The sequence below is a fragment of the Ambystoma mexicanum genome, chromosome 8 (genome assembly GCF_040938575.1).
Source record: "Ambystoma mexicanum isolate Mex_15411 chromosome 8, UKY_AmexF1_1, whole genome shotgun sequence".
Taxonomy (NCBI): domain Eukaryota; kingdom Metazoa; phylum Chordata; class Amphibia; order Caudata; family Ambystomatidae; genus Ambystoma; species Ambystoma mexicanum.
Window position 1 is genome coordinate 1,543,767,014 of NC_090929.1, and position 19,253 is coordinate 1,543,786,266.

The 19,253-nt window shown below is 42.7% G+C and overlaps 1 protein-coding gene across 5 annotated transcripts in view; it reads right to left on the minus strand.

Annotated features, from left to right (window-relative positions):
• LOC138473193 (VPS10 domain-containing receptor SorCS1-like) overlaps positions 1-19,253 on the minus strand; it is a 3,088,785-nt gene that overhangs the window by 397,659 nt on the left and 2,671,873 nt on the right. For all 5 annotated transcript variants that reach the window (XM_069611754.1, XM_069611755.1, XM_069611758.1 and 2 more), the window contains exon 19: positions 5,015-5,201. In XM_069611754.1, coding sequence (XP_069467855.1) covers positions 5,015-5,201 — 187 coding nt within the window. The remainder of the gene's footprint in view (positions 1-5,014; positions 5,202-19,253) is intronic.

Consider the following 19,253-nt stretch of genomic DNA (forward strand, 5'->3'; position numbering starts at 1 on the left):
CCGCAATCCCACGCCTCCGAGCACATCCGTTCAACCTCACTGATGAGCAGATCCACACCCTCTACCGTCTGGACCGGGACACCATAGCCGCCATTGTGGACATGACACAGGCTGACCTTGTCAGCATGATAGATAGCCCAACCGCCATCCCACCCCTACTGAAGGTGGTGTCTGTACTCCACTTCCTGGCCACAGGTACCTACCAGCACACAGTCGGACAGTTGCATGGCATTTCTCAGCCACTGTTCTCACGGACACTATTTCAAGTGCTCGATGCCCTCCTGCAGCACGCAGACGACTACATCTCTCTACCACGCTTGGAGCAGGAAATTACCAACACAAAAGTGGGATTCCATGCACTTGCCGGCATACCGGGTTGCATTGGTGCCATCGACTGCACCCATGTGGAATTGGTCGTCCCACATGCCATGGAGGCCCAGTACCGCAACCGAAAACAATTTCATTCCCTGAATGTACAAATGGTGTGTGACTCCAACAGGATCATTACACATTGTTGTGCCCGATTCCCTGGATCAACCCATGATTCTATGGTCTTGAGGAACTCTACATTACCACGCTACATGGAGCGACACGCAGGGAACAGATCCTGGCTACTCGGTGAGTCTCATTACATGCATGATTATGTGGGGTATGTGATTTGGCAATGACCTGGCAGGAAGGGGGGGGGGGGGTGTGCGTACATATCAATGGCATTCCACATCATACGTTTCTCGTCCACATACAGGTGATGCTGGATATCCACTGAAGAGATGGCTCCTCACACCAGTCCGGAACCCACGGGACCAGCATGAGGAGGACTACAACCATGCCCACTCACGTACCCGTGTAGTCATTGAACAGGCATTCGGCCTACTGAAGACTCGTTTCCGCTGCCTCAGCAGGTCTGGCGGGGCACTCCTGTACCGCCATGAGAAGGTTGCAAAGATGGTCATGGCATGTGTCATGCTCCACAACATGTGCGTACGTAGAAATGTGCCCATGCCCCCTGACGCAGAACTGCAAGCACCTGATGATGGTCATGATGAGGGTGGGGATGTGGCTGCACCTCATGGAGTGTGCGAGGCACCGGAGGCCCGTGACATTCGTCAGCATCTCATTGATGCATGCTTCTAGTACTCACGCCTGGTGGCTGATACATGGACACGGGACTCGTGGCACTGCGTGTGTCTGGGACATGCACAATATGGACTGTACGCCTATGATGGCCTAGTACACAAAGATCAATGTCCACACATCTCATTGGTTGATCGTGCACTTTTTATGGCATATGTGATGTCATGTTGAACACCCTATCGACCCGCCACCCAAGTGAGCCCAACACACCCCCTCCACCCTCCTACCTCCCCCCCGAACACCAGTGTCCAAAGATGCTCATTGTCAGTGGGCTGTCGCTATTGCAAGCCCCCTCTGCGGGTATCAGGGGCACCCCTGCCTGTGGAGCGCAGGTTCCTTCCAGATCTACGTTGGGGGCTGCCCTGGACGGAACTTGCAACGGATGATGTGTCTGCCTGCTCACGTCCATGCATGTCCCTAAGGGTTTGCGAGAGCTCAGTGAGCACACGGCGCACTGCGGCAAGTTCGGCACATACGTCTTTGGACGTCGCATGCAGTTCCCCCCTCAGGCTCTCGGTGCTTCTCTCCATTTGGACTCTCAGGCTCTCGGTGCTACTCTCCATTTGGACTCTCAGGCTCTCGGTGCTACTCTCCATTTGTGCCCTTAGCGTCTCTGTACCTCTCTCCATTTCTGCCCTAAGTGTCTCAGTTGATGTTTCTATGTCTGCCTTAGTGCCCCCACATTCATCGGCATGGTCCTTGAGGAGTGTGGCCAGTTGCTGCTGTTGTACGATTAACTGGTCGAGGGACTGTTGCCTCTGCTGGGCCATGGCCATTTGCGGGTGTGCCACAGAGGGGCTGTTGTCCTCATGTTGCCTTGCCACAGGGCTTGTGGGGGATGGCCAGTCGTCGTCTTGTGGGTGCCCCTGCGTGGTATCCTCATGTTGTACGGGATGGGACAGACAGGGGGATTGGGACAGGTCATGGATGGATCTGACTTCGACATCCCCGTTTTCTGTGTCCGAACATGCTGCCATCAATGGGGTGTCACCTATGGTGCTGCTGCCACCAGAGGCAGTGCCTTCTGTGGCATCCATTGGGGGGACCTGTGGTGGTGGTGTTGTGGGCATGCTGGCTGCTGGGGTGCCTGTTGATGTTCCCTCCTCTGTGCTGCCACCTGATTTGTGCTGCTGCCGTGTCTTGATGCGTGCAGCTGAGGTGGAGGGTCTCTGGCCGTTGGTCTTGGCCCTCTTTGCAGGTGTGCTGGTAGGGGTGTCCTGTAGCTCGTCGTTTGGATCGGACCCTGTGGTGGAGTAAAGGAGGGCGAGGGTTATTGATGGGTCTGTGGGAATTGGAATGGCATTGTATCACATGCTTTGGGGTGGTACCTGAGGGTGATTTGGGTCGGGGCCTTGGAGGTGCTTTAATTTGTGTGTGGAGTGAGGGTGCAGTTGTTTGGCAGCCTGCAGTTAGGGTGTGCCTGCTGCACGTGTAGTGCGTGTATTAGGGGTTTTTAATTATTTATGTATTTAGTGTGGGTTTTAACGTGCGCTATCAGGCCGATGTGTGTGGACGTTCTCCTGGACATGTGTTTCTGTTGCACTATGTGGACGCATGGTACTTCACATGGATGGACTGTGTGGATTTGGCATTGTTTTATCTGGCCCACCTACCTGAATCTTCGGATGTCTGCACTCCTTTCTCCATCCCTCCGACTCCCTCTATGCTCTCCATTCCGATGGTGGAGGCACAGATTTCTTCCCAGGGGGTCAACTTGATGGGTGATTCAGGACCTCCCCCGGTGGCTGTGGCAATGTTGCGGTTGGCAGAGAGTATGCTGCGGACGCGTATCCGCAGGTCGTCCCATCGCTTGCGGCATTGCTGTGGGGTGCGGGGTGCGGTCCCCACCGCACTTACCCGCTGTGCCACCAGAGCCCATATGGTCTTCTTGTTTGCAAGTGCCGTTCTGGTCATTTGCGTGGAGAAGACGACGGCAGCATTCTCCTGGAGGGTCTCTGTTAGCACGGTGAGTTCCTCACGGGAGAAGTGGACCTGCCGCTTGCGGTCACACGCTTTCTTCGCTACTTTTCCCATTTTTCTTGGTTTCGCTAGGGTGGGTGACGGGTTGGGGTGTGTTTCAGGGTAGTGATTTTAGTGGTTGTGTGGTTTTAGTGGTTTTATAGGTGTACGGCGGGATGTTTCCCGTTCCGGGCCCATGTTTTTACTTCCGTTTCCGTATATTTCCGGTCACCGTACTTTCCGGTAGGCGCACACTGCGGTGACCGCTAAGAGGGGTGGCGGTATAGCACCTAGGGCGCCGTACGGCGGCGGTGTGGGCCGTTTTGGGGTCATTTCCGCCATCGCGGACTTTGCACTTCCGCCGTGGCGTGGTGCTCGTGCCCGATGGGTCGGAATGGGCCGCACTTTGCTCCTTCGTGCAATGGCGGAAACGCTATTTACGCTGTGGCGCTCCGGTCAGTCACTTTCCGCCAGGGTCGTAATGAGGGCCCCTCTCATTAATTTATGGTCCTAGAGTCTGGCTAGTTCACACATAATACCTTTTGTGCGTTAAGAACATATCCTTGATTATAACATGTTGGTTTATATCTGCATTTCTCTCCCTGTCTCATTACACAGAGTGTTGCATCTTGTTTTCTCACATATTCGGGGTTCTTTTTTCAGCGATGGATTTTTTGTACTGTTTTCTAGTTATCATTGCATATAGTTTGTTTAATTAAAGTATACATAATTTGTTAGAACCTTGATTGGATATGTCTTTATTTTGTATTTCTATTCTTTGCTGTTTGGGCTGCTGCTGTTTTACATTCACGTCCCTCTTGACAGCATATCATTTCCTCTGCCCACATTACCCCCAAAAAGTGAAGAAGGCATATCTCATTACTGTGCCTGTTTCACCTTTCTGATTGTGTTGGCTCACAGTTTGTAGACGTGTGAGGGATGAGTAGGCACTTTAGTCTCCACTTCCGTGTACTCCTGCAGGATAAAAATCAATTTGTCACGCCCAAGCCCTTGAACAAGTACCCACAAAACTACAGTTTCCCTCTGCTTCATCCATCATGGGGGAATCCTTTTTATGTTGCAAGGGGAACAATGGCCCCCTCCTCTCCTTCCACTGTTGTATTGTTCCCCTATCCCTGCCAGCAGTGCATGCCGTCCATGAGCTCATGAAATGGGATTGGCAAACCAGTGTGAGAACCATGTCTGAGCACACCCCAGGAACCCAAAATGAAATGTGCCCACAGCACTAAATCATGGCCCCATTATAGGAAGTAAAGAAGTCCTCAGCTATACAATACAGCTCAAAAACGTACCTGCAACTGTGATGAGATGAGGTGACAACAGAAAAGCTGGCAAGGGGTAACTGGGAAAGAGCAAATCCTTGTGGGGTTTCTTTAGGTTTTATGGGTGAAATTGCATTAGAGGTAGGATACATTTTCAGTTTTTTATTTTTATTTTTTTTTCCCAAAGAAAATATAAAAGTGAAAACATATGAAAGGAAACGGCAAATGTGTATTTGTGTTTCTTATTTATACAGCGGAAATAAACAACAGACTATCAACACACTGAACAAACACTAAAATTAAGGGGCACTAAACATTTCCCATTAAATCACACTAAACACCAAAAACTACAAATGATGCAGTTTGACATTTGTGTAGCTACCAATTTGAAAAGATGCACACATCTATAATCAAATAGTTAGCTGTAAATGTTTGTGGTCATGCAAACATAACTTCATGTGGATCAATTTGAAATAGATTTTGTTTATACCTATCACCCATCAAAATCCCCAAAGCTCACTTGAACCATGTAGACAAGACTAAAAACACATATTTATTTCAAAAAGCACATTTGATAAATCAACTCCAATCAGTCTAAGCAAATATGACAAAGAAATGAATATTAATACATTACGTACATGTTACATGCAAGTAGAGGACAGCGCTATCGGAGCCCAGGCTGTTTTCCACCTGCATAGTTATTCGAAATATCCCGACGTTTTGATACACATGCTTGATGCCATCGTCCATCAAACTGAGGTTAGCATAAGAGACCGCAGTGCCGTCACCAAAATCCACTTGAAGGTTGGTTCTTTGAACGTCCCCCTTAATAAAAAATAAAAAAAAAGGAAAAGTCAATTGCTAAGAAATGGTATTCAAACTGTGCACCGACAGGTTCCCCTTGTTAAAAGACAACGGAGAGAGCTGCGATGAAACAAAGAAAAGTGACCGAATGCAGTCCAGCGTGCAATAAACTGTCAATGGCATGTTCTCATACAGGTTCAATTACTCGCAGAAAAAAACTCTGTGTTTCCCATAAAATCATGCATCCAGTGTGAAGACTTCATTCAGAGTTGGAGCCTGAAGCTGTTCAAGGAAAATAGCAAGCAGGGAAAGTGTCGACCCTGACACCTAAAACAAGAGTGCTCTGCTGATGGAACCCTGGAGCTCCACCAGCCTTTTGAAGTGAAAGACCTTTTTTTTTTCATTAAAAAACACAACTGTGCACATGCATGCATTTCAGTTAAAAAACCTCAACGCATCTCGAACAATTACAAATTAAAACAAAAGTACAAACGTTATAATCTCAGCTGTTATGTACTGTTTCCTAACATATAAATATAGCAAAATAATCGATACACACATCTAAACATAGTTTATGAATGTTAGCAATGCATAAAAAGCTATGACAACGTTTTATTTTGATAAGCAGCGACACATTTGGTTCCTGGGCTCTTTCAGTGCCTAAGACCATAGCCAAAGAGTAGAGGACAGAAAAGCTTGAGTTGCCCAAGTGAACACTGGTTGTTAAGTTGTTGTAAAAAGAGACGAGCTTATTTGCATTGCCTGAAACCAGTATTATTTAGAATTGGAAAAACAGTTCTACTCTGAACAAAAGTGCAACTTGGCCTGAGTCTAGAAATGAATGACAGATACTTCAACCTCCTTGGAGAACAGGCAGAATTGGTTGTTGGCTGTTCCCTTGTACCATCTTGCAAAGGTAATGCCAGTACGTGATGCCAATTTTTTTCATTGAGGAATCCAAAGACCATACCAAATCATGTTCAATTTGGCAATAGGAGGAGATGGAAATGCCTAATACATTAGAAGGTTTGGCAATGAGTGCTGATTCTCTGCAGTTCCTTAAATATGCATGTAGCAATGGCTTGTCACATAGTTCGTCTTTGCTTGGTGAGCTCCAGCTGTCCAAACTAAAGAGAGCATGCAGCTTTAGCTAATACCCCACTTACACGTTGAAGCCACAGGATATCCCCAGCACATTCCCTGAGAATAATTCCACCAAGTGTGATACATGGATTATAGCAAATAGGCAACCACATTCGAACAGGGTGTATATTATTACTAAAAAGTAATGATTTGGATGAATATGGGCAATAGAGTTAGGATAACTTGTGTAGGACTATAAAAGCTTTTCATTTAAGCATTTTCAGCTCACTGAATTTGTTAAGGGTTCTCCCATTTCCACACCTACAAACCTAATTGGCAATGGCTATGTGTCTGGCATTGTATACCCTGAGAATTGTGTTTAGTGGATGCCTACCTAGTATCTTAAAGGCTTGTACATTGGTGCAAATAACCTGTGTATTGGCCATCGTTTGTTTATTTGTTACAAGCCTCTTAATTTCAGATACTTACACAGCCAACTATGTAAAACTATGTTATTTATGTTAAGACACACACACTTATGCCACACACTTTTATTCCACATACTCTTATTTTATACACACGTATACTACATGCTCTTACAACACATGTTAGTATTATGACAAACACTTAGAATCGCTAATCCCATACCCGTAAAATATAAAAAAAATCAAAGATTTACTCAAGGATTAAGGTCAAATCAACAAAAAGTTAAAGTCACAAACATCACAAATAATAATATTAAGGTAACAACATAGTACAGTGTACCAACAAATTAATATACTTATATAACATGATGACTATAGAAGAGATGTTTGAGTGGTAAGCATCAGGGACAAAGTTCCAGATATACAAGAATGCAGTCTCAGTGGAGTGTTTATTACAGAGACCCGCTTGAAACATATCTTCAAGACACTAATTCCCAAGGAACTTGGTGACTGTTTGAAGACCAAGAGAGAACCTTTGAATAATGGGGAAGAAATTAAACAGGGCAATAGTTTACCAGGCAATGTGGGCCAGCAAACATTTTCATCAATTGAGGTAGAACAGTTGCAGATTTGAAGGTGGCAGGCTGGATTTCAGCAGAGTGCTAAAGACCGTAGAGATATAATGGCATGAGATTGGCACTAATTAGTTGACCATTTGTGAAGGGTGGGTGCTGATTCACTAGGAGAAGTAGGGGAGAAGTAGTTGAGAGTAGTAGGGACATATTGGAGAGGTTGTGCACGTAAGAAGAGTGGTTGAGGTAGCTGGACTTCCTTTGCGTGTGGGACAAAGACTGAAATGCAAATGGATATTTCTCCTCTGGTATGGGTACATTGTGATAAAACATGTTTGTAGACCCTCCTGAGTGGAAGATATTCCAGAGAACATGGTATTTGACCCATGTTTGTTCTCAGTAGATGATCTCCCACACTCCTTTGTTATTTTGTAAAACTTGGAGATTCACCCGAAATAACCGAGGGTAATCCAGACGTGGACCCCTTTCTCACTGTGTCTTAGAGAGGCTCATCTTTATCTCACTGAGGAGGCCCAACACAGCTGAAACAGGTGTCTGGGGTTGCTGATGGTACTCCTGCTCAGAGGAGAATTGCCTAGCATTTTGGTGCTGGACTTCCCTTGTGGGTGGTACAATAAGACTGATATGCAAATATTTGAGTATCGTTTGTAAAATGTGTTCTAAATATGTTTAGTATGCTTTCCTCTATAAAGAAGGGCACCTTCCACGGTCCCAATGTGTCTACCTTAAATGATGGATGTATTGGGACAATGTAACCAAACCTCGCTTTAAAATACTTATTCCAAATGGATTCTGCAATACCTTTGTCCACGGAACGGGTCAGGTTTAGTGGGAGCTATTGACAGACTTCCAAAATGACTGAAGAGAATTATTTTTGGCCACCAAAAATATATATTGGCTATCTTGAAATTCCAATTCTATTTTGTATTCGTTCTGCCAATTTCTATTTTGCTGTGTGTATCATGTTTGTAGAACATACTTATTTTCCTCAGCTAGTCCTCTTTCTTATTTCAAAAGCTTAAGTGATCTATGTAACGCCTTCTTATTACACTACAGTGTCTAAGATATGTGTTCTATTAAAGTATGTCTTGACAGTCTGGGTTGTTTGCACTAACGATATATGAGAAAAAACCTTCTTTTTAATCATAGAAAATGATGCAGCATCCATAGCACTCTTATAGAAACACATCTGTATGATCTTATATAATGGTCGGCATGATACTATTATATTTACTCACAATAGACTCTGACCAGAATATTCAATTTGTCTGATTATTTATTAGAATGCACAAAGGGTCATCTGTTTGCAAATATTCAAAGGGGAACTGCAAAGAGAGAAATTTGCGTTATCACAAGAGAATACATGTGTGGCAGAGTGTCCCCGAAGATAACATCTAGGACATTTTTGACACACACTCACCTCTTTTCCAGATGTGTTGACCCGGTATGTCACCCATTACACTGTGATTAAGCTTTTGATGTTTAATGTGGGGTCCTCGTAAACAAATGTTTGGGACTGATCCGAATGGCAAATGTACGGACAGAAACAATTTATATCACCCAGAAGTAAAATCAGCTCTTACCCAAAAACACATTGCCAACAATTTAAAAGGTCAACCAATGAATCAAAAGTCTATATTTGTCAGCCTTTAGAGTCTCAGTCTCAGAGTCAGTTTTCCATTCACACATATTCATACACAAATAGTCGATGCCCATCAGATGGCCAGCCCCATTTGTTTTTCTTTGTCTTATTATGAAATGTAGAATAACCATCTAAAGTAGGTGCCTCCATGAGCTAGACTCCATGTAAAGAGAAGATGTTACATTTTGGTAAATCCAGAGAGCCATTATGGGGATTTAAAAAGCTAGAATGAACTCTAGTATTTCAGGAGATTATTCTGGACAGGACAGGGCTAAAGACGTATTCCTGGCATTGTGCTTTTGATCTGATAAGGGAATCTGATAACCATGAGCAATCATCTCTCTCATTTACTTTACTTTTGTTAAGACAAGAGAAGAGGACTTTCCTAGAACTGCCCGTAGACACAATACACACAATTTTCCAGTGGAGCCTTCACGCTTCTTACCTTTAAAATAGGTCATGGGCTAATCAGATCGAGCTGCAGTTGCGAAAGGGTTGCTTGGAGCTAACCGATTCACATAGGGAAGTACTTCGTAACCAAGCCCTAGAAGGGCCTCAATTCCATATAAGATCAAATTATAGATTAACTTAGAGTTCACTTGAATAACAACCAAGTCGGTACGGTAGACCTCTAACAATTTCAGTCCATCAAGATCAAGAGTTGTGAATGTGCAATGGCGGAATTAGGGTGAATAGTGATAATAGTGTGGCCCTATTCAGAACAAATTCTTGTGAATATGAAAATCAACTTAATTATTATTCTTAATAGTACAGTGATTAGGAGCAAGAACAGATGCACCGTCATTTTGTAGTGCAGCCATATCAGTTGGTCAAATGTGAACATGGCTCAAAGCAGTAACCCTTTTTATTGAATGAGCGAATAGAAATATGGAACGTGCCTAATTTTCAGTTTGGCTTGCACCTACAGTACCCATGTACCTATGTAGAATTGGCATCATGAACTCTTATTGAATTTAAATGCTGTATGACATTTACTCTCTGCATTTGTCACAAGCTCATCAGTTGAGTTATCCACTTCATTGTGGAGTTACCTATTCGCTCTATTACACACCTTACTTGGAGATTTACCTTTTTTACTCAATCTTTCTTATTTTTTTAGTAGCTTATCTTGGTGATCGAGTTGAAGTTAGATTTTAGATTTTCCCAGATTTTCCCAGAAAGGGTCATCATGAAAGAGAGCTCTGGATTTAGTGAGGAGAAGACTTTTTCCAAGTGTCTCCTTTTGTGGGGCCATGCAAGAGTGGCCATCTTTCTCTGTTTGTTGTTCTTTGGAGCTGCACACCTCTTGGTTTGCAGGAATAGGGCCAGAGTCTAACACATACCAATCAGTGTTTTTTGGATCCACCTGCCCAACATACTCACCACGTCCAGGGACTTCCAGGGTAAAGTCCTACAGTGGTTTCCCTTTTCACCTCTTCACCAGAGACCAACTCATCAAATGGAACCTAACCAATCTCAGTGCCACCCAATAACCTGCTGAGTTCCACAATGGTACCAGCTTCTGCTCCTCTGTAGAGTAAAGCTGTTATCCCCTCCCATGTTTCAAAAGAGCCGTTTAAGCCCTGTTCATCCCCCACTTGTTGGCAATATCTTTCCTGCACCACACCCAGATGACTGCTTGGTTCCCCGGAAGGACATCTAGCAAGCGGCAGTATGCCTCATCATAGGACAAGAAAATCCAACCAAGGCACCCCCATCCTCAAGGAGTTGGACTAAGTAACCCTTTAAGCACATATCTCCAAGACAGCCTGCATCAACTACAAAGCAGCCACAACCAATACACCACTCTGGATGGTCATGAAAGATCTCCAGAGGTGAACACATCACGAAAGCCAAAACATCATCAAATAGAAACAAACTGCCAGATGGGAAACCATTTGGGAACAGGCCTTTTCCATTTAGCTCATTTTGAGTTCCCTGGTATCCCGTTGATTATTCTGGTGGGATACCGGGTAACTACCACACCATCTCTGCCACCCAATATCTCAGTATTACTGGGATATTACAGGTGGCGGACATGCCAGTGACCCCATCTTCCATGGAGCCCCATATGATTCCATGGAATGGGGTTGCCTGAATTGCTGGCACTTTTAGTAATGGTGTCAGCAATTCAGGCATTAATCTGCCAGTAGGGGCCTGATCTACCTGCCGGCAGGTAAGAGCCCCTGCTGCAGATTTGGAGTTAGCCGGTCCAGAAAGGTACTGGTATATGTTGTTACCGGCACCTTATTTGCAGACTGGCCAACTCATAAATACCATGAAACAAGTGACCAATGCATAAATGTTTTCCCACCATTATTCTGCTGTTCAGCTTAGACCTGAAAGCCATACTCTTCAAAGACCATTTTGCCTAGAACTGACCGCTCAACTCAAACAAACTTCTCTCCTTCTGGAGCTCACTGAGTTTCTCCCTACCTGCGCCTCTGCTAGTGCAACCACCTGCCTCTAACCCCAGCAGCGAGTCACCTATGCACTGTACTATTGTAAGATCACACTAAGTGAACCTCATGTGTACATGTATACCTACAATACATACATTTAAAATCAGGCTCTTGCATTCTCTGCAAGATCGTGCTGCAATTAAATCTACAGCAACTCCACTGAAGAGACCTGCCTAAACTTGCAGTTCCTCAACATTTCTTCCACCTTTTTCCTATCTCTGCTTGCCAAAGGTTTCCACGTTGTACTGTTCCAAGAAAGATTTTGCATTGATAAACAACATGCCACCAGGCAAATACCCATATCACTAGCATGCAACCCAACAACCTATAAAAGAGTATTCTCCACAAAGCACTGTCAAATGGTGCACTTAACAAAACAAACAAAACATGATTTCATTAACGTCATGAAAGCTTATTATGAGGAAGGGCGTCTTATGTTAGTGACTCAGGTCTATTAGAGAATTGTTTTACTAGCAAACTCCTGTGGAAATGTACCCGGAGGCAAACATTGAGATTTGTGCAGCTCCTTTTGGTTTATGATACATTCAGACTATGCGGTCCTTAACCACAAAGAATAAGCCTTGGTGGCATAGTAGATGCAGCATGGCGGTTTTAGCATGCTAATTGCTGTTTGACCACGTCTGTCTCGTCACCAAAAACCCACTAACATGAATTTGTACTTGCACAAAGTTTGCTCAAGGGCATCTAATGATGCTCCAGGGAGCTCCAATGTGTATGTATTTCTATATTTATATATTTATTTATTGAATGTGCATCATTTAGTCCCATATTGAAGTTCCTTTTATTGGCCAGGAACATAGCTTGATGGAAAATCTGAAGATACACAGTTTTGTCTTCTGCACACAGGCTGATGCTTATGCAACAGTTAATATCACAAGTTCCAACCTTTTCATGACTTTGTTCAAGATACTTCAAGTGTTTCCAAGCTGCTATTGAAATTCTGATAGATATCCACTAGCATAAGGTTACAGTGTGTATCAAGTGACTGAGATAGGACGTGAATGTATAACTCCATAGTCAATCCAAGCACAAATCCCATTATACCATTCTTGTCTGAAATCAGAAACTAAACTAACAATCTCTGATTAGAAGGGTTTTACCCCCGAAAAAAAGGATACTGAACAGTGATTACTGCTGCATTAGAGCATCAATGATTCCTCACAGTTCTCACAGGACCAGGCTGATATTGTTTTCAACTGCAGACAACAAGATAACGTTGAGGCTGATAGAACACATGTCACTGTTTGTTAATGCTAGGTACTGTAAAGTTCTCTCTAAATATGGTTGTTGCATTGTCATTAATAAGCAGGACCTGACCGCAAGGTTTCACATCTCAACAGTGAACTACATTATGCTTACAGCAATGTCTCTAGTCTTGTTAAAGTAGAACCTGGTGGGCATTCCTTGGCAACCCTTTTAGATCTTTAAACAGCTGGTTAAAATTGTGAAATGTGTGCACTTCATAGTTAAAAAATGTGAGTTCTCAGGGTAAAGTGCAAAAACTGTGAACCGTGCAATTGGTAAGGGTCCCAAAGCATATTCTGTATTATCAGGTGCACGGCTTCTAGAAAATAAGGGAGCAAATGTTTACAGGTCCCTAATCTCAGTAGAGAAAATGATCATTTCGCGAGGGGAGGATTCACAGACTCTGTTGTCTTCCCACCATCATGATGAATGAGGTGGTGAAAGCAGGAACAGAAGGACAATGACTTGATCCCCTCCAAATCTCAAGATGGTGATATGGATCTATTTGTTTCTGCTTATGTGCAGGTTCCCGTAATTAAGGTTTCACAACTTAACCTTCACAAATATGGTGCCCATTTTTAATGGAGTTTTATTGTCAGGTATTTCAGCACTTTCCCCCAGTTTTCCACTTGTTTCTCCCCTTCACTCACACGCCCTACAACCCTTTCTTTTCTGCTGCCCCACGCTCAATTTTTTTTAAAATTTGAATGAACTGTATTTTAGGGTGTGTGCCCTGAAAACGTAATTTGCTAACATGTAATCAGGAAATACAAAACATAAACATGCACAAATATTGAGTATGCAGCTGATTGCTGTTGATATGGAATTTGACAACATGCAACTGGTACACATCCATTAATGGGTTGATATTCTCATATGATCTATCTGACCTCCACGGAGAGGCCCGACACCCACCTTCCCAAACCACCAAGCAGAACCTGGTAGTTAAAATCCACTTGTCTTGGCCCTTTCAAAAGCCAATGCTTAAACATTGTTTATGTTTTATTTTGTAGAATTATGAAAAGAAAAGGAAATACGCATACGTGTTGGCTTAGACAAAGAACTAACATTTCGTAACATCATCCACGGAATGCTTCGATCCCCTTCCTCTGACCTTTTCTTATGCATTTTCCATTTTATATTGCTATGTCTTGGTCTTATTGGGGGACGCATTTCATGTTTTAATCCATTGTGGACCTTCTGTAGTTTCTAAGCTCAACATGCTGTACTATTCACCAAGCACATTTTCGAAATGCTGTACAGTGTGTACCGCAAGCTCAGCGTTGAATACCTTCTGTATAAGAAACTCATCTGATTATTGAATTAAAGTACGTCTGCCATTCATCTATCAATAGGCTTTTCATTTCATCCAATTTGACTGTTCAGCCTCCTGGAGAACTTGACCATCCGTTTTCAAAGGTTAGATGGAGCGGCTTGCATACATGATTTGTTCGAAAGAATTTGTTTTGAGTGCGCTTTCCTGAGAGCATTAGACATCTTTGTTAAATTATGGCTCAACCTTTTTAATCTGTTGAGTCAGTAGTTAAGCTTAGCACATGAGGCAAAACAAGCCTTGGCCAAGCCTGACCTCCTCTTCGCGGAGCCCCCTTGGTGGAAGTGCGAGGGCACACCAATTTCCAAGCTGTAATTGAAGAACAATCTTAGCTGATGCAAACAGTCCGTTTTATAACAAGATTTTCGTTAGCCTCTCCAATTTATAAAAACCTTTCTACTGGAAACGTATAGATTGCAGTAGCTTTTGCGATGGGCCTAGTAGGATGCTGACATTTAGAACAAGCTTGGCGTTTCATCCAGACTTTATTAGTGCATTGAGCTTAGTGGAAAGGGGATTGAAACAGCTATCTTTCTATTTTGTCAAAAAGTCAAAGTAAACCAGTACATTTCTCCAGGCTTCGCAAAGAAGGTCAGCTGTATCCTTGAAATACAAATGAATCTGGAAATATTGCTCCAATTCACAAATTCTCTCAAAACATGGCTTTTTCAACAACACCCGTCCAAGGACAAATTCCAGCGGATGCACATAGTGACATAGAGATCCCAACTCACAGTACTGCACTTCTGTTAAAAGATCCCAGCCCAAATGCTGCCTACCCACACTGTGTACCGTGCTCCGCTGCTCTCAAGCTAGGTCTCCGCTTTAAACATTAAAATAAAATAAAATTGCTGCTCTAACTACTGGGCTGGTCCACAGTTATTTGCAGCCCAGTGCAAAGTGCTATTTTGCCGAACTTTCTCCCATACAATGGCACCAGAGTTGATGTCTTTATTGCCAATTGACCGCTCCTAGTGCCACTCCTCTGCAGGCGATGCCCTTGGCACACATCTAGTTTTCCTTTATGGGAGCTTCTGTGAGCAACCTGAAGACGGCTGCTTGAACCTCAACAGGGCAGTCAGCCTTTCATTCTTCCAGAATCTGACATTACACCAACCCGTATTTGCAGTTCTCAGAAGCCAAAATGGCATTCCTTTTATAATCTTATAATGTATGACAATGAACTATGCAATTCAGGTGCGAATTTCCATTCCAACCTGCCGAATATAGCCAAACATGTACTATTTGAAAATAGTAAAAACTGTTTCACTATTGAAAAACAAATCTGAAAACAATTTCTATAAAAATAAAAAAAATAAAAACATGATTGGTTAAAATTAAACCAGATCATGATTTTTCCTTGAACAAAATAGGGAAGTTGAGGTGCACGATTGATGGTAGTTATTTCCGGTTGAGTGGTGCTGTATTACTTGATTGCTGTGAGAAGTTGCAAGATCAGTCATGTTCCTTGAATAATTAAGGAAGACATCACTGTAGAGCCTCAACCCATCTGTCAGTATATCTTCTAGTAAGTCTAATTCAAAGGAGTGCATATTGTGGTTGAATTGCACAATTATAAGGGGTAGGCTAATGCACAGTTTCCTGAACGTTATAGGAGAATGTCAAACCAACAAGGTGTTTCATAGCTGTACAAAGGAATTAATCCAATGGTTGAGTTTTTTCTGAGCTAACGCGTGACTGTTGTGTGACACAATAGTCTTTTTATGTTTCTCAGGGAGTATTTTATCATCGGTAAGTATTGAATTCCTAAATACTATATGTGTGTTAAACTCAATGTCAAATGCATGGGGCTCAGTGGACTGTGAATGATGATCTACTGCTGCCACTTTGAGCAAATGGAAGGATAGGAAACCTCTGCATTGGGATGCAGAGGGGCAGAGGGTAGGATCCGGGATTTGAGAAAAAAAATCCCATTGGTAACCTTTTCAATACTGGAACTTCCTGTAGACGTGGGCCTTCATAGAATGCAAGTGTCCCTTATGTGAACAGTGAGAAACATACCTGTGTAATCTGTATCATAGGCAGGGCCCGCACCCTAAACGTTATCTTAGTTTAATGAAATGCAGCTCTCTGATAGAAACGAGTCATTGTTTCTTTGGGCCTTACAGAAAGGCCTCCCCAAAATAATGTCTATTTGTTCCTTGTGCATTATGTAGTATCGGCTACTCTGCTAGTCACAGGGTATATATATATATTGAAGAGTTAGGGTCATTGAAAGGGTTCTTTTAAATGTCTATGAGGTTAAGAAGTGTACAATTGTAGACAATATGAACAGCAGGAGCTATTTTCGGAGCACCCACTAACCAAGCTTATTTTTCACCGATTAAGCACAGGAACTGCAGTTAAGTACACCTCTACAAATCGCCCTAGTTCCTCTGGCTGCTGACTTCGTCACTGTACATTGTGGTGCAATATTAGTTGTGTTTTTATTTTCCTCATCTGATGTTATCCAGCAAACGCACAAGTGAATGCAATTCACAGTTACAAATAAGCAATACGTATCAACACTACATGCCTTAAGTCTTGGGCTTAATGCAATTAAAAGTCTGAAATTTCAGAGATAAATCTAAGATCAAATGCATAAAGAGCTGCAGCTTTCCCCTGACTGATGGTAGCGTTTCCATATATTAGGAAACAGGGATTTCTATTTGGATTGTGAGTGTCTGCTAATTAGGATATTCTGACTTCTAATATCCATTCCTCTGATGTTGGTTCTACGATATATATATATATATATATATCCTTCAACAACCATCATATAGGGGAACATTGAAATATATTAATGGGGTATTCTGATTTCTCAAAGAAGCCCCACTGATGCATTTTACATGAGGGGTGCATTTAAAGGCCCCACACAGAAGTCTTTTTCACCTGAACAGCAACATTCAAACATTTAAACCAAAAACGGACCTGCTTTTCTTTCCCTGTCACATGAGTTGCAAGGATTTAAACACTGCAAGCTAAAATGGCCTGGCTTTTGCTTTCCCTTTCACATGAACAGCAGTGCTTTAAACACTGCAAGGAAAAACGCCCTGGGTTTTTCTTGTATGCTCTTGTAAAATTAAAGAACCATGTGGAAAGGGGCCTACCTGGACAAGCAGCAATGTAAATTCACCCAAGGAGGAGGAATCAAAGAATTCTGTGACCTCCAAGACAGGATTTTTAAACATTAAAAGCAAAAACGACCTGCACTTGTATTTGCAAATAAAAATGACTTTAAAAAGCCACAATGGAAAAAGATACCACTGCTCATACAAAAATGTTAGGGAAATATGATGTGGGGGTGACCAAAGCAAATGTATATTGGGTTTCACCCACAACACTTGTGTAACCTGTGAAGAGACACTACTTCAGGAAAAAAGGATTTTGGCTGAGGCAGAAACTTCACATTGACAAGCTTCACTTCAAGCTGGTTATCACACTGCTCCTCTAAACAACCCTGCAATAAAATGCAATGCTGTTGAGGGCGTCATATTTCCCTGTTCTGCAGACAAGATGGCAGGAATGCAGGGATTTCAAAGAAAGCAATCCTTGGCTAAAGCATGACAAAAGGTGCAAGTTCTTGTTGCACCCACTTCAAAGAGCAAACTGCCAATTCCAAAGAGACTCCTAAAAACCCTCTGGTCAAAAGCTGACCCAGGGGAACAGATGCTTTGGGGGATGAAGCGGGGGCCCTCCCACATGTTAAAGAAGACACTCCCAATTGATATTAAAAGACTATTTCATTTTAGGCATTTTGCGCAGCCATCAGACTAAGGATTGAATTCAATTTTATGCCATTCTTCACGTAATTTCCAGGCGGTTTTAAGGATCTAAATTGCATTTACCTGTGACTTTGGGAACTGTAATGGCCAGTTAGATTAGGTTTCTGGCTGCTCTAAACATGTGACAATTATGAGATTTGATGAAAAGGTGGAGATTGAAATTAGGAATATGTTTGATGATTTACATACTCATATCTGTTGTACATTTTATGAACATGACGAAAAATGTGCTACATGGCCAAGCTACATCGCAAAGATGTGGCAATCGGTTTATCTAATTCCCCATGATTAACGGAAACCAAATATATATTTCATATGGAAGTTGCTAGTACAATTATGAAGTTTTGATACATAACTAGGGTTTGCCAAAAAGTTGAGCTGAGAACAAAGCAGGGTAATACAGGGGATAGACGGATGGTGCTCCAAAATCCCTGATCCAATCTTGACTGGGGGAGGAGAGAGAGAGAGAAAAACTGTCCAATCCTGAGGCAGAGATAATTACAGAGTACTCCCCATAGATTGTACAATTAGTGATGTAATTTCTGTTATATAAGCGGTACTGCACTAGGACTTGGGACACACAAAAACCGGGCATACAGGAAAGGAGGACGGAGAGAAGGATGCCGAACCTTACCATATTTGAGAGTGCAGTAACCAGACCCTTGCCCTTTCTTTCCAGAGGGTCCTCAGATGCAGCTGGCTTTCCTGAATCTTATACGAAGGCTTGCTATGTAAGTAGCAATACCCCCAGCCCTTCATTTTTTGTAGCAGTGCATCCAATATCCCCAATGAAAACTCCAAATTGCCAGTGTAATTCAGTCATCTCCCCATAGAAGAATCCCTTGTTTGCCTGTGTATGTCAGGATATCTCCTTTTAAAACCCACTCAGTTGTTTGTGTAAATCCTTAGTATGTTGTTTAAGTAAATCAATTAATTCCCCCATTGAAATTCACGGTTCAAGATTGTTGCAATTTGAAATCAACCATCTTGTTCCTGATGTTTTTACTTAATTGGTATAATCATTAGTTTTGCCTCAGAAGAATTATTCTCCTTGTAACTAAAAACCAAATTTGTCTGTGTATTGTGGGCATTACCAAATGAATTCCTATTTGCATCTGCCCTATTAAACCCAAACCATTGTTCCCATTGTGGGCAATCTCTTTTGCCTAGAAGTCTACCTGTCATGAGCCTCTGTCCTTTTCACTGAAAATTGGTTTTCCAATTGTAAGCTAAACCCCTTTCCTGAGCTGCCTGTCATTGTAAGCCTCAGTATAAACAAAGTTCCATTTGCCGCTGTATTTTCACTTTGCATTTGCTTTCTCCCAAGAACATATTTTCCTACTTCATGTCTATTTTGCCCTGGTGTGCTGATTAGTATTCTCCTAAGTGTAAGCAATACAAATGTTCTTCTATTCTGTCCGCTAGCAGTTGTGAGGAGTAATCAATATCCCATTCTTCCATTTTGCTCCAAAAACTGGTTTTCC